Source organism: Typopeltis vanoorti, chromosome 10 (assembly GCF_054136105.1).
Source record: "Typopeltis vanoorti isolate ZY-2024b chromosome 10, IOZ_Tvanoo_1.0, whole genome shotgun sequence".
Taxonomy (NCBI): Eukaryota; Metazoa; Arthropoda; class Arachnida; order Uropygi; family Thelyphonidae; genus Typopeltis; species Typopeltis vanoorti.
The window spans coordinates 13485205-13511655 of record NC_143558.1 but is presented as its reverse complement, the minus strand read 5'-3'; the positions used below and the strand labels follow the sequence as shown (position 1 = coordinate 13511655).

At 38.4% G+C, this 26451-nt stretch overlaps 1 protein-coding gene across 3 annotated transcripts in view; it reads left to right on the top strand.

Annotated features, from left to right (window-relative positions):
* Nucleotides 1–26451, top strand: part of RyR (Ryanodine receptor) — a 1703288-nt gene that overhangs the window by 647806 nt on the left and 1029031 nt on the right. For all 3 annotated transcript variants that reach the window (XM_090399345.1, XM_090399347.1, XM_090399344.1), the window contains exon 45: nucleotides 10075–10190. In XM_090399345.1, coding sequence (XP_090255471.1) covers nucleotides 10075–10190 — 116 coding nt within the window. The remainder of the gene's footprint in view (nucleotides 1–10074; nucleotides 10191–26451) is intronic.

The window sequence follows — 26451 nt, the reverse complement described above, 5'->3', positions numbered from 1 at the left end:
GTCTTGTAGAAGGTTATAACGATTGGAGAAATTTAAGTAAAACTTTGCATAGACATGAGACTAGTTTAACTCACATGAAAAATTTCTTAAAATGGGAGGAACTTAATAAAAATTTAATAATCAAAACTACTATTGATTGCCAGACTCAAAGCATGTATGAAATGGAAAAGAAACATTGGACGAGTGTTTTAGAACGCTTGATTGAAATTATAAAATTCCTTGGTAGCTAAACTTTAGCTTTTCACAGATCATCTGATAAATTATATGAAAGGAATGACGGCAATTTTTTAAAATTAGTCGAACTGTTTGCGAAGTTTGATCCCATTATGGAAAAATCATGTTGAAAGGGCCCTACATCGAAACAACAGAGAACACTATTTGAGTAAAGACAGACAAAAGGAAATATTGGAAACTTTAAGTCATGCAATCAGGGATACAATTTTATTATCAATTCGAAAATCTAAATATTATTCCTTAATTTTAGACTGCACACATGATGCAAGTAAAACAGAACAAATGACCATTATTATTTGCTTTGTTTCCTGTGACAATAGAATTGTCAAGATCAGGAAAAACTTTTTAGGTTTTGTAGATATATCAGATTCCACAGGACGTGGTTTATGTGCAACAATAATGGAACAACTGGAAAAATGGAATATCCCCATTGAAGACATGCGAGGTCAAGGGTATGACAATGCGGCAAATATGAACGGGAAAAAAATACGGGCTCCAAAATTTCCTTTTGAACAAAAATCCTCGAGCTTTTTACATGCCATTTGCTGCTCATACTCTAAATTTAATCATTAACGATGCAGCCAAAGTGAATGCAGATACAATTAGTTTCTTTGCAATTATTCAAGAAATATACAATTTCTTTTCATTCTCTTACAAATGTTGGGCAATCCTTTTAAAGTTTGTAAAAAATTTAACATTGAAACAGCCATCAAAAACACGATGGGAAAGTAAAATTAATGCAGTCCACCCTCTACGATATCAGTTAGGAGAAATTTACTATGCACTTTTTTGAAATTTTAAATAATGAAAATTTTAATAAAAAACTCAGTATGAAGCACAAACATTATGTGCTAAAATAAAGGACTACAAATTTATTTGCTCTCATATAACTTGGTATGATTTACTTAACAGAATAAACCTGTGAGTAAAATGCTTCAAGACAAAAATATGAACATTACACTTGCTTTACAATCTGTCGAAAACTTAAAAATATTCTTAGAAGAGTATCGATCTGATACAAATTTTAAAGAAGTTCTAAAAGAGGTGAATGGAGTGAAGAGGTGGAATGAGAACAAGAATTTAAAACTGGTACGGAAGTTCGACGACGAAAGAAGACACGACAATTTGACTACGAACATCAGTGAGCGGTGAACATTCCTTTTCCAAATTGAAATTGATTAAAACCTACTTAAGAGCAAGTATGTCACATAAAAGGCTTGTTAATTTGGAGTTAATAGCTATTGAAAATGATATATGTGTGGAATTAGACATTAAGACCATTATTTCTAATTTTGCGAATATGAAATCAAAAACCCTGAAATTTTAATTTAAAAAATTTCAAGTATATTTATTATTATTATTATTATTATTATTATTCAGGCCTCCAAGGAGTCAAAAGACTCATCGAGGGAGGTCCTTCCTAAGACATAAAGTCTGTCAAGACTCATCGAAGGGAGGTCCCCCCCTGAGAAACACAAAGTCTATCATACCACTCTTTAAAGTCACTGACCGTCCTCGCTCCCACCACTCCATCAGGCAATGCATTCCACGGCTCAACCACCCTCCACACAAAGAAACCACTCCTTACCCTCTTGCTCACAGTTTCCTTTCGTAACTTCCAGGGATGGCCTCTTGTCATCACTCCTTCCCGCTGATCAACCAAGCGAAAGAACTCCCCAGTGTCAACCCTGTAACCACCTCTCAACAGTTTAAAAGTCTCAATCATATCACCTCTCCTTCTTCTATCCGCCAAACTCTGCAGTCCACATTCTCTCAGCCGATCCTCATAACTATCCTTGTACAGTCCTGAAACCATCTTTGTCATCCGTCTTTGTATCCTTTCCACAGTTAATTTATCCCCTTCAAATCCTGGGGACCAAATCTGAGAACAATAGTCCAAGTGTGGTCTGATCAGAGACTTATACAACGGAATGATAACCCTCTTATCTCTGCAGGTCAGTGTCCTTCTCATAATAGCAGCAATCCTCTGTGTTACCTTCACCACCTTTGCAATATGTCCCCTAAACTTCAGGTTTCTATCAATCATCAACCCCAGATCTCTTGTCTCCCCTACTTCCTCCAGTATAACTCCTCCCATAGAGTAAGCAGCATCCCATCGATGTTTCCCAAACCTCAAGACCTTACATTTTGCTGCATTAAACTGACATCCCCATTCATTTGCCCATCTATCTAGCTTATTTAAATCCTCTTGCAGGGCTACCACATCTGCGCTATTACTAATAATCCTTCCCAGCTTCGCATCATCCGCAAACAACTGAATATCCCCCTGCAATCCACTGGCTATGTCATTGATATAAAGGTTAAACAATATAGGTCCTAGTACTGAGCCCTGTGGGACCCCACTTGTAACCCTCTGCCTCCTGGAAACTGCTCCACCATACACAACTCTCTGATACCTATCAGACAGCCAATCCTGAATCCAGTTGACCAATCTGACATCCAGACCCATGTGCTGCAACTTAAATATCAGCTTATCATGTGGCACCCTGTCAAATGCCTTCGCCAAGTCTAAGAAAATTGCAGTATATGCCTTTCCCTCATCTAATGCTCTTGTAACTTTATTATAAAAGGCTAGCATATTGCTAAAACAAGAGCGTCCTTTCACAAATCCATGTTGATTCTCACAGATAACATTACCCTCATCTGCCCAATGCTGTACACGGTCCCTCACTACTTTCTCCAAGATCTTAACAACTACTGATGACACACAGACTGGCCTATAATTAGACACTTCCAGTCTGTTCCACCCTTATGCAATGGCACTATCTTACCTTCCTTCCATTCCCTGGGCACCTTTGCCAAAGCCAGACTTTCATTGTAAAGCCACGTTAAAGGTATTGTCAATTCGCTAGCACATTCTCTCAAAACTCGTGGCGAAATACCATCCAGTCCCACAGCTTTACTGTGGGACTGTTAATTATTTATGTTATTCTGTAAAGATGTTATTTTTTGAATACTTATAGTAAATGTTCTAATTATTTCTGAATTCTTTTTTATTTTCCCATCTATCTTGAGTTTCTTTTATTTTCCTAAAAGATAGTTCCACTTATAAAAATTATTAAAAAATTTTCACAAGTTACTAAGAATTTACTAACTTATAAAATGAAAGAATTTTTTAAACTTTAGTTCAAATAAATTTTAACTTTAATTAAAATTCATTTTAATTTTGTTAGCGATTTGGGTCGGTGAGAAGGCCTGAATATAATCCCTGTATCATTGTATTCAACGATTAAAGTGAATTGGCTTTGTCAAAATTTGCATTAACTTTTAAGAATTTTTTGAATATTCGGGCTTTTAACGATTATCCTGCCTAGTCAACACCCCGGTTCGTTACATTTAGAGAACCAACGTGTAGCTGTTCTGTCAAAATTTATTTAAGAAATTTCAAATAATTTAAATTTTTATTATCGTGAAAGAACCACACACGCCCGGATCGTTACAGAGGCGCTTAGATAGAAATTGCATTCGGGCGCCAAAGACCCTAGCACCAGTTCTGTACATAAGATCATGCAAGATGCAATAACACAATGACAATACCAGATGCATGCAACCATGGCTGTCTTCTTCTTCTTCATATAGCTTCCTCAGTGAGAGGGTGCAGCACCGTGTCCTTCCAGTTCTCTCTGTTGGTGGCTTTCCTTTTTGTTTCTGCATAGCCATGTGATCCTGTCCATGATCTTATATCTTCAAGCCATGTCCTTTGTTTTTTGCTTCTTGATCGTTTTCCCATAATTTTTCCTTCTAAAACTGTTAGTATCCTCTGTCCTGCAGAACCTCTCAGTAAATGTGCTGTCAATCTCATTTTTTTTCTCTGGATCGTTTTCTGTAATGAAGTTCTCTGTGTTCTCATTCTCTGTAGTACATCTGTATTTGTCACATGTTCTGTCCATGAGATTTTCACAGCTAGATCGTTTTCTGTAATGAAGATCTCTGTGTTCTCATTCTCTGTAGTACATCTGTATTTATTATTATTATTATTATTTAAAACAAGACCTCATGGAGTCAAAGACTCATCTAGGAGGTCCTTTTATCTCACACACATCTCATCATACCGGGTCTTAAACACATTCAAACTCCTTGCAGACACCACACTCTCAGGTAAGGCATTCCAATCATTCACAACTCTGCACGAAAAAAACCTGCCTCTCACTCCCCTACTCACACCCTCTTTATACAGTTTCCAGGTATGACCTCTGGTTCTCCCCTGATCTCCCACTATTCTCTGTAGAACTTCTCCACCATTGATCCTATAACAACCCCTTACCAACTTGTAGGTCTCTATCATATCTCCCCTCTTCCTTCTCTCCACTAGACTCTGCAAATTACATCTTTTCAATCTTTCCTCATACTCGACATTCCAGAGGTCAGAAACTACCTTAGTCAGTCGCCTTTGCACCCTTTCCAACATCTCTGCATCCTTCTGAAAACCAGGTGACCAAATCTGGGCACAATACTCCATGTGTGGCCTAATCAAAGCCTTATACAATGGAACAAGAATCTCCCTACTTCTACACGTCAGTGTCTTCCTCATCATTCCCAGAAGTCTTTGTGTTGTCTTCACAATTTTGGCGATGTGTCCCCTAAATTTTAGATCCTTATCCACTATCACTCCCAGATCTCTTATTTCCTCTACTTCCAACAATATATTCTCACCAAGCATAAATTCTGCATCCCATCTTTGTTTTCCAAATTTTAAAACCTTACATTTTGCAACATTGAACTCGCATCCCCATTTGCTTGCCCAATCACTCAATTTATTCAAGTCTTCTTGCAAGGCCACAACATCTTCACTACTCTTTATGGTTCGTCCCAACTTTGCATCATCTGCAAACAACTGAATATCTCCATCCAAATCTTCGCCAATATCATTAATATACAAGTTAAATAGTAATGGCCCTAAAACAGATTCCTGAGGCACTCCACTAGTGACTTTCCTTTTCCTGGATATTGCACCCCCATACACAACTTGTTGATACCTATCAGATAGCCAGTCTCCAATCCAATGCACTAATCTAATATCCAACCCCATCTGCTCTAGTTTGACTGTCAACTTATCATGAGGTACTCTATCAAAAGCTTTTGCAAAATCCAAGTATATTACTGTGTATCCTTCTCCTCTGTCCAAGGAAGCAGTCACTTTATTGTAATAAGTAAGTAGATTACTAAAACACGACATCCCTTTAGCAAATCCATGCTGTCCATCAAAGATTATACCATTGTTGTCAACCCAACTCTGGATCCTAGTTCTCACAAGCTTCTCCAACAACGTAACCACAACACCTGACACACAGATAGGCCTATAGTTTGATGCTTGAGTACGATCACCTCCTTTATGAAGTGGCACAATCTTGCCCTCCTTCCACTCTTTAGGGACTTGACCAAGTGCAAGACTCGTATTAAAAAAATATGTCAAGGCAGGTGTCAACACTCTGGCACATTCCTTCAGAATATGCGGTGATATATTATCAAGTCCCACAGCCTTATTTACATCTAGTTTACTCAACTCCCCAAACACCTCTTGCTCACTTACAGTCAGTCTCTCCTCCCCATCATCAACTGCTCTTAATCTCTCCATGAAGTCACATTCACAAGATTGAAAGATCTTTATGAACTGCTCATTAAGTATCTCCACCACACATTCTGCAACAGCTGTCTTTATACCATTTTCTCCAATCAATATCATCCTTCCATAATCATTCTTTCTTTTGCTGGCTACATATCGAAAGAACTCCCTAGGATTCTTTTTAGCTTCATTAGCTAACTGCTGTTCATACCTCTCTTTAGCTACTCTCACCAACCAAGTCACTCTCCTTGACTGGTCTTTGTAGAACTCATGAAATTGGTTAGTTCCACTTCTCTTATGCTGCCTCCACAATGCCCTTTTTCTCTGTATTGCATGCTTAATCTCTTTATTCATCCATCTCACATCTAACTTATTTAACCTTCTCACCCGTGGTATACATTTAGACATTGCATCCACTAAATATTTTTTGAAAATCCCCCAAGCTGCATTGATCTCTTTTCCAGCTAACTCCTCATTCCATGCTACACCTGCAAGCTGTCTCCTGAGCTCTTCATAATCACCCCCCTTGTAGTTCCACATATACCCTTTTTTCACAGGGGTCCTTGCACTGCTGGCAACCACCCAAGTAATCACCTCATGGTCACTTTCACCAATTGGTGGATGATTTGATACCTCATTGATAATTACATCCTCCGATGAGATGACCAAATCCAAGACCCTTAATCCTCTTGTGCCCTCTGTTACATACTGTCTGAGGTAGTTATCCCTCAAAAACTCAAGAAACTCATTTTCTTTACTTCCAGTTGCTATCTCTTCATTCCAGTCTATATTGCCATAATTAAAATCACCCATAATGATCACCCTTTTCTTATTTGCTTGGCTTATTTGACTATACATTTCACTATCACCACCATCCACATTACCAGGTCTATAACAACATCCCACCAAGTATTTGATTCTATTCACCTCTATCTCACACCATACTGCCTCAAAACCACTGGCCCCATTTCCCTCTTGCATCTCTACCTTGTATGGACATAACTCTTTCTCTATCATCAATAGCACTCCCCCTCCCTTTTTACCCCTTCTATCCTCACGAAACACATCATACCTTTCCATCTCTATTCCTGTCAGGATGTCATCCTCATCTAACCATGTCTCACTTATTCCGACAATCTCTGGGTGCACAGACGCAATTAGTGCAACCATTTCATCCGCCTTGTTTCTTATACTTCTAGCATTGGTATACAAACACATCAACTCATTTCTGGATCTACAGCTAGTTCCACCGATACCACTCACTCGATGTGATCTCTCCATGCTGGACTGGGGCCATTTCCCTTTCTGCTTCTTCATTTTAGAACCCTTTGCAATTCCATCTGTTTCCTTTTGATCCCTGATCATCCCATTACTTTCCTGCCTACACATTCTCTCACCTCCTCTTGGAGCATCCACCTTTCTCACGCTGTGTATCCGTGTCCACCCTGAGCCTCGCCGTTTCCCTGCTCCTCTTGCACACCCATTCTCTCATTTTCTATACTCATACCACTCACTTCCACATTCATTTCCACTACTTCAATCTCTCCTGTCTTCTTTATGCTGCTCTTCCACATCACTCCCCTCTCGATCTGATTCATTCTCTCTATTCACTTCTCTACCTTCCAGCAGCAGTCTCTCCAAGCGACTCACACCATAACCACTCAAATCTAGTCCATCGCTCCCATACAGCTCACTTCGTCCCTCAAACTCATTCCACACATTAACAAACTGTACTCCCATCTCCTCACACATTTCATCCAGAATATCATTCATAATCCTTGCTCTCCGCAATATTTGTCACATGTTCTGTCCATGAGATTTTCATTGCTCTCCTATAGCACCACATTTCAAAGGCCATTATCTGTTGCCTTACTCTCTTCTTGAATATCCAGGTCTCATTTCCATATGTGAAAAATGGCCACACTAATGTTCTTATCATTCTTTTCTTTGTCTCGATGTTCACAGAACTTCTGAGCAGATTTTTATTTTTCCAGAATGCATCTTTAGCTATGGCTGTTCTTATTTTTATTTCTTTATCTTGCTTTCAATCTGCAGTAAAGTAGGTACCTAAATATTTGTATGCTGTTGTTGAAAGTTTATTTTTCACTTGGTCAGAATATAATAAATTTAGTTTAATCCTTTATCCAAGTGTGTGCAAACAAAGTTTGCACCTGAAAGTATCTTCTGGACTGTAAAGTGGTACATAAAGTGGTTTATTATAGTCTGACCAAGTGAAAAATAAACTTTCAACATCTTTCTCTAAATGCAGAGTAATTTAATAAAAAAGGTGGCACACCATTTGGCAGCTCCTATAGGAGGAGATGACCTTGCTAATGCTTCTGCCTTGGTATCTCCACTTGGGCCTGGCTGCTCCCACTGAAGAGACCTCAATAAAGGTTGAAACTAGTCTGGGTAGTGGCCCTTCCCTTAATGCATAACATTATACATATCTGCAAGGAGATGTGTTTTGCATTATGGGAGATACTGAGAAGGAGTATTGGTAGCTTGCTCCACCTTTGCAAGGAGTTGCCCGGTGTTGTATCACTTTACCCCAGTCCTGAAGATACTTTCAGGTGCAAACTTTGTTTGTACACACTTGGATAAAGGATTAAACTAACTTTATTATAGTCTGATCAAGTGAAAAATAAACTTTCAACATCTTTCTCTAAATCCAGAGTAATTTTATAAAAAGGTGGCACACCGTTTGGCAGCTCCTATAGAAGGAGATGACCTTGCTAATGCTTCTGCCTGGTATCTCCACTTGGGCCTGGCTCCCACTGAAGAGACCTCAATTAAGGTCGAAACTAGTTTGGGTAGTGTCCCTTCCCTTAATGCATAACATTATGCATATAGCTTGCTCCACCTTTGCAAGGAGTTGCCTGGTTGTACCACTTTACCCCAGTCCTGAAGATACTTTCAGGCACAAACTTTGTTTGCACACACTTGGATAAAGGATTAAACTAAATTTATTATTTGTATTCTGTTGTATGTTCAATTTTCATATTGTTTATGAATATTTCTGGCTCGGATCTGCTTTCTTTTGAGATTTTCATCAATTTGGTCTTTTTTGCATTTATATCTAATCCAAGTTCTTTACCTTCTTCAATTAGTTTACCTTCTGCATTAATTTGATTAATTTTTTTTCTCTTTTCCGCTATTAGAATGGTATCATCAGCATATCTAAGATTGTTGTATTTTATACCATTGATACTAATTCCTATTTTTTGTTTTTCAATCTTTTTCATCACTGTCTCACTATAGATATTAAATAGATTTGGTGAAAGGATACAAACTTGTCTAACTCCTCTTTTTATTTTCACTACAGAAGTCTCATCATTAATAACACAATGACAATACCAGATGCATGCAACCATGGCTATACTATGTCTAAATGAATATAAGATACATCATAAAGATATTGTATATATAATTCTGGGATTCCTTAAATGATGCCATAAAAATAAATTTTATTATACATATAATCAATCAAATTGCTGTCCCTTTGATTAGCTGCCCTTGTGTGTCAAACAGCCTGCACACCTATACGTGGCGGTCCTGGTACTAGTGCATTTTAGATTTTTGTATTTTTGCAGGAGGATATGATATACAAAATAACTACTTAAGTAAGGGCTTCCGTAGTGCAATTGGAAGAACGACAGTACATTGCGCCCTTCGATTGGAATAGGCCTAAGTTCGATTCTCGTCGTAACAGGAGGAATCTTTATCTGGACAATTTTCAATCGAAGGTGAGTTATCTGATCTCATACGGAGGTAGCAGAGTTTTTTCTCCCAGAAACTTGGGTTTTTCATTCTGCATACAGACAAATCGGCCCTTCAGAACACACATGCAATTTACAGACATAGAATACCAGTTGTGGTGGAGGTGAGCGGTAGATGGCATTGATGGAGATGATTCGTGGTAGAGGTTCAGTGTAGTGGTTGAGACAGTTGTATCACTTGTAGGTGTCCTCCCGCGATGAGTCTTCGGACTCCTGAGGTGTCAGGAATAATAATAATAATAATAATAATAAAACAACAGAAAAAAATCAACTTTTATTTTTATTTGGATAAAATAAACATTCTTGGTAGTTAATGAAGAATTCCAATTTACCTAAAATATCTTTCATGAAATATACCAATCATAACACTCTTCCAAGTTTGTTATTTCATTGAAATACACTGTATTATCAGTGATAGTGGATTGGGGAGGGAGAGGAATCTAACAAATTGACAGTGTTTTACATGTTTACTTTCAGACCACTTATAAAGCTTGCAGATAAACTTTTGCTGATTGGACTTTTGGAAGATTCTGACTTGGAGTGGTTACTGAAGTTAATAGATCCTGAGACTTTTGATCCAGAATATGATGCAGGTTAGATTTTGCTTTAATTACCGTTCTTGGTTTGGATCTACTGGACTATTTTCATTAACCAAAATTAAAGATGATAAGAATTTATAATCTTGGTTTAATCCTTTATCCAAGTGTAAGCAAACAAAGTTTGCATGTGAAGTAACTTCACGACTGGGCAACTCGTATGTAGAGGCTAAATGAGTTGTCCAATTGTGAAGTTACTTGACATGCAGACTTTGTTTGCTTACACTTGGATAAAGGATTAAACCAAGAATATAATTTCTTGGCATCTTTAATTTATAGTATAACCAAATGGAGAAACTTTCAACATCTGTCTCTAACCCAAATGTTCTTAGAGTTAATCATAGTTGTTGTTATCATCATTATTTATTCAGATATACACATGGAATCTGTAGAATCATTACAGGAAATCCACAATAACCATTATTCACTCAATACCTATCATAGCTCTCTTTGAACTCATTCACTGATAAAGCCCATCTAGCAATCCATTCCAATTAGTCTTTACACACCAAGCAAAAAATATTTTTCTCACATTTTGCTGACCATACTCATACATAAGTTCCAGAGGTGTTCCCTTGTTCTTTCTTGTCATGTGTCAAAAAATTTCATCTGTATTATTTTTATGAAACTTCTTTAGTGACATTTCTTTCTATCATATCATCTTTTCCCATCTTTTTTGAAGTTAAAAATTTAGTCAAATTTTTAACCCAAAAAACTTTTAGTTCTATCCTCATAATGACTGTTCTGCTCATCACTCACTTATCTTGTCACTCACCTTTGCATCTTTTCCACTATCTATGCACAGTAACAGATGAAATATTTTGTACAAATTAAATAGCAGCAGGTTAGGTATGTAGTCACATATTGCATTATCTTAAATAAACCAGGATTGTGGTTTAAGTTTCTGATATCATCAATTAGATGGGATTTTGATGTAGGTGGGTTGGTAAGACAATGCCTTTAAGCATAGAAAGAATAGTGTGGATGAAATCTCAGAGACATGATGGTATCCCTTCATTCAAAGAGAAGTCTGATAAGATGAAACACCCACCATGACAATGCATGCATTCATGCATGATCAGAGAAGAAACTGGTGACTTAGTCACAGAGGATAAGAGAGAGTGTGAGACTATGACATAATAAGCTGGTAAGTCTTCTCTACTAGACTCAATTTATTGTCTTGGAAATATGAACAGTTAGCACAAGAATTATTATTATTGTTAACATCTGACTTCCATGGAGTCAGATTCTCATTGTGGAAGGCACACTATCACACACAAAGCGCATCAAACCATGCCTTAAACTGATTCAATGTGTCTACATTCTGGCAATTCATTCCACTCACCAGCCACTCTACATGTAAAGAACCTTCTCCTCTTTCCTCGGCCCATACCCTCTTTATACAGTTTCCAGGGTGGCTGCTTGTTCTAATCTCTCCCATTATATGAAAAATCTCTTCCATGTTAACCTGATCACAACCCCTGACTAACTTATATGTCCCGATCATATTCCCCCCCCCCCCTCCTGTTCATGAGGCTTTGTAATTTATATTCTCTCAATCTGTTCTTATACTCCACATTCTAAAGACCATGCACCATCTCTCTGAATCTTCTCTGGACACCTAACTTATCCTCGTCACCATTTAAATCTGTGAACTATAATCTATATAAGGCCTAATCAATGCCTTACACGATAGCATCATAACCTTTTATTTCTGCATGTCAGGGTCCTCTGCATCATTGCCATTATCCAATGTGACATCTTCACAACTTGTGAAATGCGGCTCCTGAATTTCATTTTCCACTCCCAGATCTCTCATCTCCTTTACCTCCTTTAAAGTTTCCCCACCAAGTGTATACTTTGAATCTGTGATTGCTTACCAAAATTTCAAACCTTACACTTTGCAACACTGAACTGACAGTTCCATTTACTTGCCCATTCATGTAATCTAATCAAGTCCTCCTGTAAGGCAATAACATCTGCTGAACTCTGCATTGCTCTTCTCAATTTTGCATCATCTGAAAACAGCTGCATATCACTAGTTAAACCATATCCCAATATCATTAATATATAAATTATTATTATTATTATTCAGGCCTCCATGGAGTCAAAAGACTCATCGTCGGTGGTCCTTCCTAAGAAACACGAGGTATATCAAGACTCATCGAGGGGAGGTTCCCCCCCCCCCTAAGAAACACAAAGTCTATCATACCACTCCTTGAACTCATTGACCATTCTCACTCTCACCACTCCATCAGGCAATGCAATCCATGGTTCAACCACCCTCCATGCAAAGAAACCACTCCTTACCCTCTTGCTCACAGTTTCTTTTTGTAACTTCCAGGGATGGCCTCTTGTCATCACTCCTTCCTGCTGTTCAACCAAGAGAAAGAACTCCCCAGTGTCAATCCTGTAACCACCTCTCAACAGTTTAAAAGTCTCAATCATATCACCTCTCATTCTATCACCAAACTCTGCAGAACACATTCCCTCAGCCAATCCTCATAACTATCATTGTACAGTCCTGAAACCATCTTTGCTATCCACCTCTGTACCCTTTCCACGGTTAATTTATCCCCTTAAATTCTAGGGACCAAATCTGAGAACAATAGTCCAAGTGTGGTCTAATCAGGGTCTTATACAATGGAATGATAACTGTTTTATCTCTGCAGGTTAGTGTCCTTCTCATTACTGCAGCAATCCTCTGTATTACCTTCACCACCTTTGCAATATGTCTCCTAAATTTCAGGTTTCTATCAATCATCAACCCCAGATCTCTTGTCTCCCCTACTTCCTCCAGTATAACTCCTCCCATAGAGTAGGCAGTGCAGTGCCCCATCGATGTTTTCCAAACCTCAAGACCTTACATTTTGCTGCATTAAACTGAAACCCCCATTCATTTGCCCATTTAGCTAGCTTATTCAAATCCTCTTGCAGGGCTGCCGCATCTGCACTATTACTAATAATCCTTCTCAGCTTCGCATCATCTGCAAACAACTGAATATCCCCTTGCAATCCACTGACAATGTCATTGATATAAAGGTTAAACAATATAGGTCCAAGTAATGAGCCCTGTGGGACCTCTCTTGTAACCCTCTGCTTCCTTGAAACTGTCCCACCATACACAACTCTCTGATATCGGACAGCCAATCCTGAATCCAGTTGACCAATCTGACATCTAGACCCTGCAACTTAAATATCAGCTTATCATGTGGCACCCTGTCAAATGCCTTTGCTAAGTCTAAGAAAATTGCAGTATATGTCTTTCCCTCAATGTTCTTGTAACTTTATCATAAAAGGCTAGCATATTGCTAAAACAAGAGTGTCCCCCTTTCAAAAATCCATGTTGACTTACATATAACATTACCCTCATCTGCCCAATGCTGTATACAGTCCCTCACTACATTCTCCAAGATCTTACTAGCTACTGATGACACACAAACTGGCTTATAATTAGACACTTCCAGTCTGCTACCGCCCTTATGCAATGGCACTATCTTGCCTTCCTTCCTTTCCATGGGCACCTTTCCTGCAGCCAGACTTTCATTGAAAAGCCAGGTCAAAGGCGCTGTCAGTTCGCTAGCGCATTCTCTCAAAACTCATGGTGAAATACCATCCAGTCCCACAGCTTTACTGACATCCAGAGTACTCAGTATTTGAAACACACTCTTCTCCTCCTGTACCTCTAAACCTCGAACCTGCCCTATCCCTGTAGCATTAAAACTGACTCCTCCAGGATGAAATACTCCAATAAAGTGTTCATTGAACAATTCTACTATGTCGTCTGCATCAGTCAGTCAGTCACTCTATTCCCATTTTTAGCCCACAATATCATTCTTCCTCATTTCTCCTCCTACTGGCCACATATCTAAAAAATTCCCTAGGATTTACTTTGGATGATCTTAGGGCTAATCTCCTCTAATATTCCAGTTTCGTCTTCCTTACCATATTAGTCACTCTTCTGGCTTATGTCTTATACTCTTCATGCATCTTCTTTTCACCTCCTTATCTCTTCCACAGCCTCTTTTTCACATGCAATTCCTGTTTAATATTGTACTTTACCTGACCTTCCAATTCCTCGCTCCATTAAACTTCCCCAAGTTGACGTCTTAGACTATTATAATCACCTGCCTTATAATTCCACATACATTCCCGTCTCTTTGATACTCCTGCATGTCTGTTCATTTTCCAAGTCAAAACCATATGGTCACTCTCTCCAACTGGTGGGAAAGATGTCATCTCAGTTATTATCAACACTTCTGATGCTATAACCAAATCCAAAACTCTTGAACCTCTTGTTCCCTCTATTCCATGTTGCCTATGACATTTGTCCATCAAGAATTCTAGAAATTCCATTCCCCTATTGCTACATGCATGCATCTTCCACTCACCAATTTATACTACTGTAGTTAAAATCTCCCATAACAATCATTCTTCTTGCACTTGCCAAACTCAAATGTCTAAACATTTCTTGGTCCCCACCCTCTGTACTCCCGTGTCTGTAGCAACACCCCACTAAATATCCTGTCTTACCCACTTTTCTACCTCACACCATATGCTTTCAAAATCATTAGTCTCACTGCCTTCTAAAGTCTCCACTTCTAGAGAACATAGGTCGTCACTTATGATAAGCATTACTCCACTACCACATTTTCTCTTCCTATCCTGCCGAAAAATGCTGTCCCCAGTGACTTCTATTGCTGTTATTATATCCTCTTCTGTCAACCACGTCTCAGTGATCCCAATAATTTTTGGCCAGGCTGAGGCTATCTGCGCCACCAATTCCACTCCCTTATTCCAGATACTCCTGGCATTAGTATACGGCATATCAATGCCATTGTTTCTATACCCAACATTATTCTCTCTAGACTCCACTGGGCTCAGTGTTACCTGATGTTGTCCCCCTTCTCCCAAGTTCCCATTTCCACAAGAGGCCACCCCTGCTACCATCCTCCCTGGGACACACTGCCTTTTTCAGAACAGCAATCTCTCCAGATGCCTACATCCTTCCTCACTCAAATGTATGTGGTCTCTTGCATACAATTCCTCTCTGTCTTCAAATGCACTCCAAGCATCCACATATTCCTGTTGAAAGTTTATTTTCCACTTGGTTAGAGTATAATAAATTTAGTTTATTTAGTTTAATCCTTTATCCAAGTGTGAGCAAACAAAGTTTGCGCCTGAAAGTATCTTCAGGACTGGGTTAAGGTGGTACTACACCAGGGCAACTCATTGCAAAGGTGGAGCAAGCTACCAACACTCCTATCCTAGTATCTCCCATAATGCAAAACACATCTCCTTGCGGATATGTCTAATGTTATATGCATTAAGGGAAGGGCCACTACCCAGACCGGTTTCGACCTTTATTGAGGTCTCTTCAGTGGGAGCCAGGCCCAAGTCAAGATATCAGGAATCAGGAAGAAGCATTAGCAGGTCATCTCCACCTATAGGAATTGCCAATTGGTGTGCCACCCTTTTTTAATAAATTACTCTGGATTTAGAGAAAGATGTTGAAACTCTAACCAAGTGGAAAATAAACTTTCAACATCTTTCTCTAAATCCAGAGTAATTTATTAAAAAAGGGTGGCACACCAATTGGCAATTCCTATAGGTGGAGATGACCTGCTAATGCTTCTTCCTGATTCCTGATATCTTGACTTGGGCCTGGCTCCCACTGAAGAGACCTCAATAAAGGTCGAAACCGGTCTGGGTAGTGGCCCTTCCCTTAATGCATATAACATTAGACATATCTGCAAGGAGATGTGTTTTGCATTATGGGAGATACTAGGATAGGAGTGTTGGTAGCTTGCTCCACCTTTGCAACGAGTTGCCCTGGTGTAGTACCACCTTAACCCAGTCCTGAAGATACTTTCAGGCGCAAACTTTGTTTGCTCACACTTGGATAAAGGATTAAACTAAATTTATTATACTCTAACCAAGTGGAAAATAAACTTTCAACATCTTTCTCTAAATCCAGAGTAATTTATTAAAAAAGGGTGGCACACCAATTGGCAATTCCTATAGGTGGAGATGACCTGCTAATGCTTCTTCCTGATTCCTGATATCTTGACTTGGGCCTGGCTCCCACTGAAGAGACCTCAATAAAGGTCGAAACCGGTCTGGGTAGTGGCCCTTCCCTTAATGCATATAACATTAGACATATCTGCAAGGAGATGTGTTTTGCATTATGGGAGATACTAGGATAGGAGTGTTGGTATCTTGCTCCACCTTTGCAACGAGTTGCCCTGGTGTAGTACCACCTTAACCCAGTCCTGAAGATACTTTCAGGCGCAAACTTTGTTTGCTCACACTTGGATAAAGGATTAAACTAAATTTATTATACGCTAACCAAGTGGAAAATAAACTTTCAACATCTTTCTCTAAATCCAGAGTAATTTATTAAAAAAAGGGTGGCACACCAATTGGCAATTCCTATAGGTGGAGATGACCTGCTAATGCTTCTTCCTGATTCCTGATATCTTGACTTGGGCCTGGCTCCCACTGAAGAGACCTCAATAAAGGTCGAAACCAGTCTGGGTAGTGGCCCTTCCCTTAATGCATATAACATTAGACATATCCGCAAGGAGATGTGTTTTGCATTATGGGAGATACTAGGATAGGAGTGTTGGTAGCTTGCTCCACCTTTGCAACGAGTTGCCCTGGTGTAGTACCACCTTAACCCAGTCCTGAAGATACTTTCAGGCGCAAACTTTGTTTGCTCACACTTGGATAAAGGATTAAACTAAATTTATTATCCACATATTCCAGTCCTCTCTTGTCACACATTCTAGCTATTATGTCATTCAATATTACTGCTCTTCTGCTCAGTTCCTCATTATCATACCTAGGCAACACACGCACTACCTTTCCTCTCTATGTCTTCTTTCATACCACCTCAAGCAAGAATCTCATATCTTCGCTGTCCTATTTACACCACCACTCAAGTCATTTGTTCCCACCATCACAATCATCTCATCTACCCATTAACCTCTCTTAACTGCCAAAGCCACCCTTTCTATTGTTCCTCCTGACAAACACTCCTCACACATCCTATCTTGAACACCACGGATCATTGAGTCCCCATACATTATATCTCTTACCATTCCCTCTCTGCTATTGTTTCCATTTTCTCCTCTTCTTTCATTCCAGTGCCTCTCTCTCATTCCCTCTCTCCTACTGTTTCCATTCTCTCCTCTTCTAGCACTCCCATACCTCTCTCTCCTACTGTTTCCATTTTCTCTTCCTCTTCTAGCACTCCCATACCTCTCTCTCCTGTTTCCGTTTCTACATCCAATTCCATTCTCTCCTCTTTTATCATTCACAAATATCTCTCCTCTCCTATCATTCCCAAAACTCTCTCTCTCCCCTACTCCAGTTTGCCTCGTATTTATCTCTTCCATTCTCCTAATCTCATCTTTCATACTTATCATACTTCTCCCAAGACATTCCACCTCCTCTACCTCCCTCTGCAGGTCAGTCACTCTAAATCGAAATTCACTCTCCCAAACAAAACCATCTCCTAAACTTTCACAGTCACTCACACCTTCTACATTATCAACTATTATTTTCTCATTCACATTTTTTTTCTTCATTCTCTCCTATCACACTACTCGTCTTCCTGTATTCATTTTCCATTCCTGGAGCAACAAGGTCGGTTATTGAGATATCTGCTGCATTTATTTCCTCCCACCGCCTGCACTTTAAGCACACACGCAACCCTTCCTCTCTCACAAGCCAGATATCCAATTCCCGAGACGCATACATGCCGCAAATACTACATGCCACAAACTCCTTTATTATATTGCTTATAATAGAATGCCTAAATGGTGTAGGACTTGTTGACATGTCATTTGCAACTGCAGCTGAATCCACCATCATTCGTAACTGCCGATGAACTACTAGCGTAATCATTAATTATTCAAAATAGTGTCAAAAATAAATGCTAAATAAGTATTAGGGAGTATAAATAAATAAAAAAAGTATAAACAATTACAAGCAAAACAATACATTAAGTACACTAAATAAATGAAATAAAACTAAATACAGTAATGAAAACTTAGCTTCGTCTTGTCTTCCATTGTTATGGATCCACCCCTTCTTCTCGGTAAACAAAATACACAATATCTAACTTAAAAAAAACAACAACCACTATAGTACACTCATATTCCTGAGAAACAATTTAGCACTCAAAAACGTAAAAAAACAGACTATTCACTGATTAAAAAATCACTTTCTTCAGCACAGCTCAAATTCACCGCCACGTGCTACGACACCATTAGCACCACTAAAGGTCCTAAAACTGACCTCTGTGGCACACTATTAGTGACCTTCCTCCTTTGGAATACTGCACACCCATATACAACTTTCTGATACATATCTGACATGAAGTCACCGATCCAACTCAGACGTCTGTTATTCAATCCTATCCCTTTCCATTTATTTAAAAGCTTGTGATGTGGCAGTCTATCAAAAGTTTTTGTAAAATCTAAGTATGCCACTGTATATACATCTCCTTTGTTCAAGACATTTTTCACCTTGTTATATGGGTAATACATTTTCACCACATCCTATTGACAGCAGTTAAGCATTAGATATTATTAGAAAGCACATCCTATAAAATGAAAAATCATCTGTTGCAGTTTTAAGCTAAAGGTGCAAATGATTAAGATTCTACTCAAACATTATATAAATGTTTGATATTAAAAAAACGCCTCACAATTTGAAAGAAAGCAGTATAACTTAATGTCATTTCCCGTTCATAAAAAAAGTCTTAATTTCTACAACTAAAACATGATGACACATGAAATGGTTTATTGCAAGGAAAGAAAAAAAAAGTTCAAATCATATTTATGCCAATAAATGTTATTTGAAAACATTTGTTACATCTGTGCCATTGTTATCTTTATTTTTTCTCTTTTTGCTTTTACTTAGTATAGTTTTACTTTTTCTTTACAGGTTACTTCTTACACTTACTAGAAATTAGCCTCCGACAAATTTGTTTATCTTAAATCGACTGTGCCAGCCGGTGACTAATTCCTGATACTTAATCTTACTTTAACAAATTATCTCGACAATATTGCTTAGCATTGGGAACACGTGGTATGCAGTCGCGGCTCCCTTCTTAACTTAACATCGAGTGTCTCCCTCCCCCACTTACACAGGTTCAGTTTTTTTAAGTGGTAGGTCAGTCTCAAACAACAGAAGCACATAAACTCTGATTTAAGATAAAACATTTTAATGCAGCTAAATTCATATACAGGAAAACTCATGTAAATATATTACTAAAAGAAAGGAAGTAGGTTCATGCACAAGTGCCCACTCAATAGCAATGGGATTAATCAATTCTTCTCACGCACTTCCTAATGTGCAAGTTTATTCACTTCTAATCGAGGAACATTAATTAATCAGTGTGGTTTGTGCTAAGATTAACTGCTACTCCTGTCCTTAAGCAAGTTTAACAACACTTAATAAATCAATTTATACATGACATGTTCTCTCAATCCTATAGATTGCTTATCTTATGAGAGGTAAACTCCTTACTATTTAACTCATGCAAATCGCAGGCTCAATATACAGGGCAGAAACTTCATTTTCATATAGCACTTCATTTCTGAAACTGTTCCATTAAAAGTTCACACAAACACAAATTTACAAGTCACGGATGGTCCTATCAAGACGTATAGTCCAAATCGGATCTTCTAGTTGGGTCAAGCAGGGCTCTGCTTAAGATTTTCCCCTTTCTCTTTGTTCACGCTGGTTTTACAGCGCTTCTTATGCATATAGGGTAAGAATTGTTTGCCTTACTGGTTAATCTCTTTAGTGAAGTGGTCCCTTGGTTTTATGTCTGATGTTTCCTCGGATATGGCAAGAATTCCTTGTCGTTCCGCTGTCTTTCTTTACTCAATCCTTTCGAAGTGTTGAGTCCTTAGAAGTCGTCATATTGGCGATAACTCACCAATGGCCCTGTCTACTGGTTCCTCGTTGTTCAGTTGGATGACCTGTACGCATCGGGACCCACTGCAACGTGGAGGATTGCTGGACACCGGCGACAAGCTTCCTCAGCCTTCATGGCCTTCTGACTGGCACACAGGAAAATTGCAGGAAACAAGAGAGCGTTTGAAGTGCGCGCCGCTCCTTATATCGTGGTGGTGAGTGCCCTCTCTCTCTTTGTCTATGTCACTGATTCAGCCATCTTTGATTCGTCAGGTAAGGTCCCGTTCTTTACTCGGTGGCCTCCTTGACAGAACTGTTACTGCAGGGGTTACCGGATGACGTTTTGGATTTTCTGCTGTGTCATGGACTATTACATAATGATCAGGCCTTTTGCTGATTGGTTGACATGAATTTTCCCAGTATTGGGTATTATTCTAAAACAATATTTGAATTATTTTACAAGAAACATTAATAATTAAATTGATATACTTTACCTTTACAAGTTAGCTGTTGCCTCTCTACGTAAACTCTTGAGAGTTCAAGCATGTCTTTATGTTAAGATTCTTAAGTGAGTATTTTCTCATGTTGTGGCTGAAACAAATGACGGATACAAAGCGGGCCAGTTATTTCCGACACAACACATTATTATTTATAAATATTTAACATAATTTTTCAATGAAAACATTTGAAAATAGTGGTAAAATAATCTCTACAATATTGTCAATAAAATAAAAGAACATGAATTACCTTGTTCTGCTGCATTGATCTGAAAAATAAAATTCGGCAAATTTACCAGTAGTAAGTAAATTCGCTACTATTTCCTTAATGATCACTTGTCACATTTCAAAATAGATTATACATTTTTTGTATTATACAATTTCCAGTTTCCTTATACAGTTTCCAGAGATGGCCTCTTATATCCCCTCTCCCATTCTATGAAAAATTCTTCCATGTCAACCTGATAACAACCCCTGACTAACTATTAGGTCTCAATAATAACCCCAATCCTCCTCTTATTCACAAGGCTTTGCAATTTACATTCTCTCAATCTGTATACATACTCCATATTAAAAAGATTACTAACCACCCTTTGTGCATCTTTTCCGAACTCTATATATAGACATGTGGTGATATGCCATTAAATCCTATCCCCTTATTGACATCAACTTTATTTATTTCCTCAAATACTTCCTGCTCAATCACAATTCAGCAATCATCACCTACATCCTATACACTTAAGTTTCTCATGATTTATTATTATTATTATTATTATTATTATATCACACCTCTAGGGAGTCGAAAGACTCATCGAGGGAGTCTTTACTAACTGATCACTCTCTCCTGGTTTGTTCTTTATACTCTTCATGTAACTGATTATTACTGTTATTTATCTTGTACTGCCTCCAAAGTGCCTACTCCTTTCAGATTTCATGTTTAATCCCCGATGAAGATGAAACTCCTTTCTAAAGTGATCACTGAATACCTCAACAATGTCTTCTGCAACAGTTACCATTCTACCATTTTCATCCATTAACATTATCTTATCATAACTATTCTTCCTTCCATTTGCCACATGTCTAACAAACTCTATAGGGCTTTTCTATATGTAATTTACTAATCTCTGCTTATACTGCACTTTTGTTGTCTTTACTAACTGATCACTCTCTCCTGGTTTGTTCTTTATACTCTTCATGTAACTGATTATAACCGTTATTTATCTGGTAGTGCCTACTCCTTTCAGATTTCATGTTTAATCCCCCACATTCATCCATTTTTTACCTGCCCTATGCAGCATTTTGGCCTTTGGAATACATTCACACATTGATGCTGTTATGTATTTCTCTGTCAGTTCTCAAGCAGCATCTATTTCCTTACCACTCAATTCCTCATTACATGCTATAGCTCCATGATGTCTCCTAAGCTTGTCATAATCATCAGTCTTGTACTTCTGATATATCCTTTCCTCACAGAAGTCTGCATATGACTAACAACAACCCAGGTGATCACTTCATGTTCACTCTCACCAACTACAGGAAAGTGCAAAACCCACTCATAATTACATCCTCCGATGAAATAATGAGATCTAAAAATCTCGATCCTCGCATATCCTCCTTTACATCCTGCCTGAGATAGGTATCTTTCAAAAACTCAAGAAATTAATTTTCCTTATTCCCAAATGCTATCTCGACATTCGAATCTATACCTCACAATTAAACTCATCCATAATAATTATCCTTCCTTTGTTCATAATCCAAGTTGTTTATACATTTCATCATCACCACCTTCCACATTCCTTGGCTTACAAGGATGGTCTGAAAAGTTCTCTGCCTAACAATGAAAAAACGAATTTATAATTTCAAAATTATTTTTATTTTTCAACATAATCTCCCTTAAGACTAATACATTTATTCCAGCGATGCTCCAGTGCCATTATCCCATCCCTGTAGTGGTTCTCAGTAAGATCTGTAAAATACCCCTCTACAGCTGCAAACACCTCTTGATTCGAAGAAAAACGCTGACCAGCGAGGAAGAGTTTTAGTTTTGGGAAGAGATAGAAGTCAGAGGGAGCCAAATCTGGGGAATAGGGTGGATGTTCCAACAAATCATAGTGCAGATCCCTTAATTTTCATGTTGCCAAAACACCTTTGTGGGCAGGTGCACTGTTCTAATGAAAGATGATTTTTTTCTTCTGCAAACTGGGTCTTTTCTCATGAATTTTTTCATCTAGTCTCGTTAAAAGATTGGAATAATATTCCCCAGGTATTGTTTTACCCTTTTCAAGATAATTAATAAACAAAATGTCTTTAGCATCCCAAAACACAGCCCGCCTTGTTGGCCGAGTGGTTAGTGTATCTGCTTTCCAGCGAAAAGGCTGGGTTCGAATCCCGCCGTGGGCATGGATGTTTGTGATTGTCTGTGAAAATAGTGGTGGTGGTCAGCAGTGATGCCATTTTTGTAGATGATTGAATGTTGTTGGAGTTGGTGGATTATTGTTGTTGTTGAGTGGTGGAGGGGTAGAGTTGTGGAGTGGGTGCCCTTCCTTGATGAGGCTTTGGACTCCCTGAAGGTGTTACGTAATAATAATTATCATGATAATAATAATAATAACATCGATGCCATGACCTTTCCTGCTGATGACACCAACTTTGTCTTCTTTGGTGCTGAACAATAGGCTTCTGTCCCTGTTTTGACTGCTGTTTGGATTCTGGTGTGTAATGGTGAATCCAAGTCTCATCCATAGTAATAAATCGATGCACAAAATCAGTTTTATTCTTGTTAAAATGCTCCAAGCACTGTTCAGAGATTTTCATGCGTGTGCGGTTTTGATCTGCTGTGAGCAAGCACAGCACCCATCTTGTGCAAAGCCTTTTCATTTGCAATTCTTCATGCAAAATATATCATACATGTTCTTTTGAAATGCCTATAGTCTCAGCAGTTTGAAGCACTTTGACTTGCCGGTCATCCAATACCATATCATGCACTTGATCAATGATTTCTGGTGGTGTTACACTTTTTTGAGGTCCTTCATATGGATCATCTTCAAGACTGGTATGGCCCCGCTTAAACTTGGCAGCCCATTTCTTAATTGTTGAAAATGAAGGAGAAGAGTGCCCATAAACTTTTATGAACTTCGAATGAATTTTTTTTGCTGTTAAACCTTCTTTTACAAGGAATTTTATAACCACATGATCCTCCTTCACTACAACTTTATATATTGAGAATAGCCTATAATTTGAAGCCACAATTTTACCCAACATTCCACTCCCTTGGAAACTGTGCTATTCTAAAACTCTTATAAAACAGACATGCCAATGCTACTGCCAATTCTCTAGGTTATAAACTGATTACTGAATACCTCAACGTCTTCAGCAGTTACCATTCTACCATTTTCATCCATTAACATCATCTTGCCATTATCATTCTTCCTTCTACTTGCCACATATGTAAAAATCTCTCAAGGGTTTTTATTTGCCTGATTTGCTAATTTTTGATCATGCTCTACTATTGTTTTTCTTACTAACTGAGTCACTCTCCTGACTTGTTCTTTATACTCTTCTGTGTGACTGATTACTACCATTATTCATCTTATACCACCTCCAAAGTACCCTCTTCTTCTTCCAGATTTCATGCTGAAGCCCCTCATTCATCCATTTTGCAGCTACCTTATTCATCCTTTTGGCATTCAGAATACATTCATGCACTGATGCTGTTATGTTTTTCTTTGTCAGTTCCCAAGCTGAATTTATTTCCTTACTCCTCAACTCCTCATTCCATGCTATAGCTCCAAGCTTTTTCCTAAGCTTGTCATAATTACCAGTCTTATAATTCCACATACATTCTTTCCTCACAGAAGTCCTCATATGCCTAACCACAACCCAGGTGATACCTTACATTTTACAACATTAAATTGATACCATTGTCCTTTTCTCACACTGCCAGTTTATTTAACTCCTCATTCCATGCTATAGCTCCAAGCTTTTTCCTAAGCTTGTCATAATTACCAGCCTTATAATTCCACTTATAATTCCTCATATGCCTAATCACAATCCAGGTGATCATTTCATGATCAATCTCACCAACGTGAGAGAAAAGTGAAACCCCACTCAGAATTACATTCTCTGATGATATAATCAGAACTAAAACTCTCGATAGTTGCTTTCCCTTCTTTACATGCAGCCTGAGATAGTTACCTCTCAAGAACTTGAGAAATGCATTTTCCTTATTCCCAAATGCTATCTCTTCATACTTTGCATTCTTTCACCCATAATAATTACCCTTCCTTTGTTCACTAATCGAAATTGTTTATGCATTTCTTCATCACTCCCCTCTGCATTCCCTGGCGTATGGCAACATCCAACTAAATATGTCTTCCTGTCACCTTCCATGTTACATCACACTTCTTCATAACTAGTGCCACTATTTCCCTCTTTCATATCTACCTTATGTATACTTAAATTCCCTGCAGTCATCAGTAGCACTCTTGCTATCTTCTTGCTATTTCTATCCTCACAAAAATACTGTATCCTTCTATTTCTTTTCACGTTAGGATATCATCTTTATTCACCCATGTTTGACTTATTCCAATGATATTGTGACGAATAATCTCAATCAGTGAAATCATTTTATCTCCCTTATTTCTGATACTTCTGGCTTTTGTATACAAACAAAGTAGTTTATTTTTAGGTCTATAGCCAGTCCTATTCAAGCCACTTTTGGTTGTGATTTCCTCGCCACAATTATTCCTTGCCGAATCATTGTTATCACTGCTTACCATATATATCTGTTCAGTCTGAACTTCAGTTCAGTCTCACTACTACTTTCAACATTCACTTTCCTCATGCCATGTCTCCCTGTCCATCTGGGCTCCCTCCATTTTCCTGTTCTTCTTGCTTTCCCAGTTTCTCTTCTTCTCTCACACTTACAATCCTTTCCGCTCACAAGCACTCCTATCAGGTGGGAGGGTGCTAGTGGGTCAAGCGCTACGGACATGTTTTGAAGAGCTCCTGATTCAGATAAGTTTTACTAGGAATAATTAAGTATATATGCGTAATTCTTTAAGAGCAGCTGTAAACGTTGTATGCTACCGATATTATTAGTGTGGGGGTTTTTTTCTTGCTTAAACTAAATACGAAAACGTTAATATTAGACCTAGTAACCTGCAGAGAAAAAAAAAAAAAAATGGCGGCGGCATTGTCATTCCATGATTTTAATTTGGATTTCAGTCAGTTCGTTAAGTGTGAGGTCTGTTATATGTATTCCTTCGATTACATAAATGATTTGTGGATGTTTAGTGCGGATGGAAGAAAGGTGTGTGCGAAATGTGACCTGAACGAGGAATTGATGAATGCGAATATGAAGTTGATGACAGAAAGTGCTAGTACCGATTGTGTCGCGAGTGCACGTTTGAAAGAGAAGGATGGTGAGAAAGACAGACAAAAGAATGTTAAAAAATCAGGAAAAAAGAAAAAGAGCGATTTGACAACCATAACGGATGTTAAAAGGGACGAAAGTGAGGCGGAAAGAAACGAAATTGAGAGAACGAATGAAAGTAGAAATGACGTGATGCAGAAATCGCAAGTAAAAAAAATCGAAAGAATGAATGATAGCGAAAAAAGTATGACTGATGGCGAAAGTTAGACGCATGTTGGAACGAAAGTACTGAACCAAAGAAAGATGAATGACAGTAAAAGTGAGAAGAATGATAGCGAAAGTTGGACGCATGTTAGTCCGAAGGTACGGAAACAAAGAAGGATGAATGAGAGGGAAAGTGAGAAGAGGGGGTCGAGAGTTAGAAAGTTAGAAAGATTTAATGATAGAGTGAATG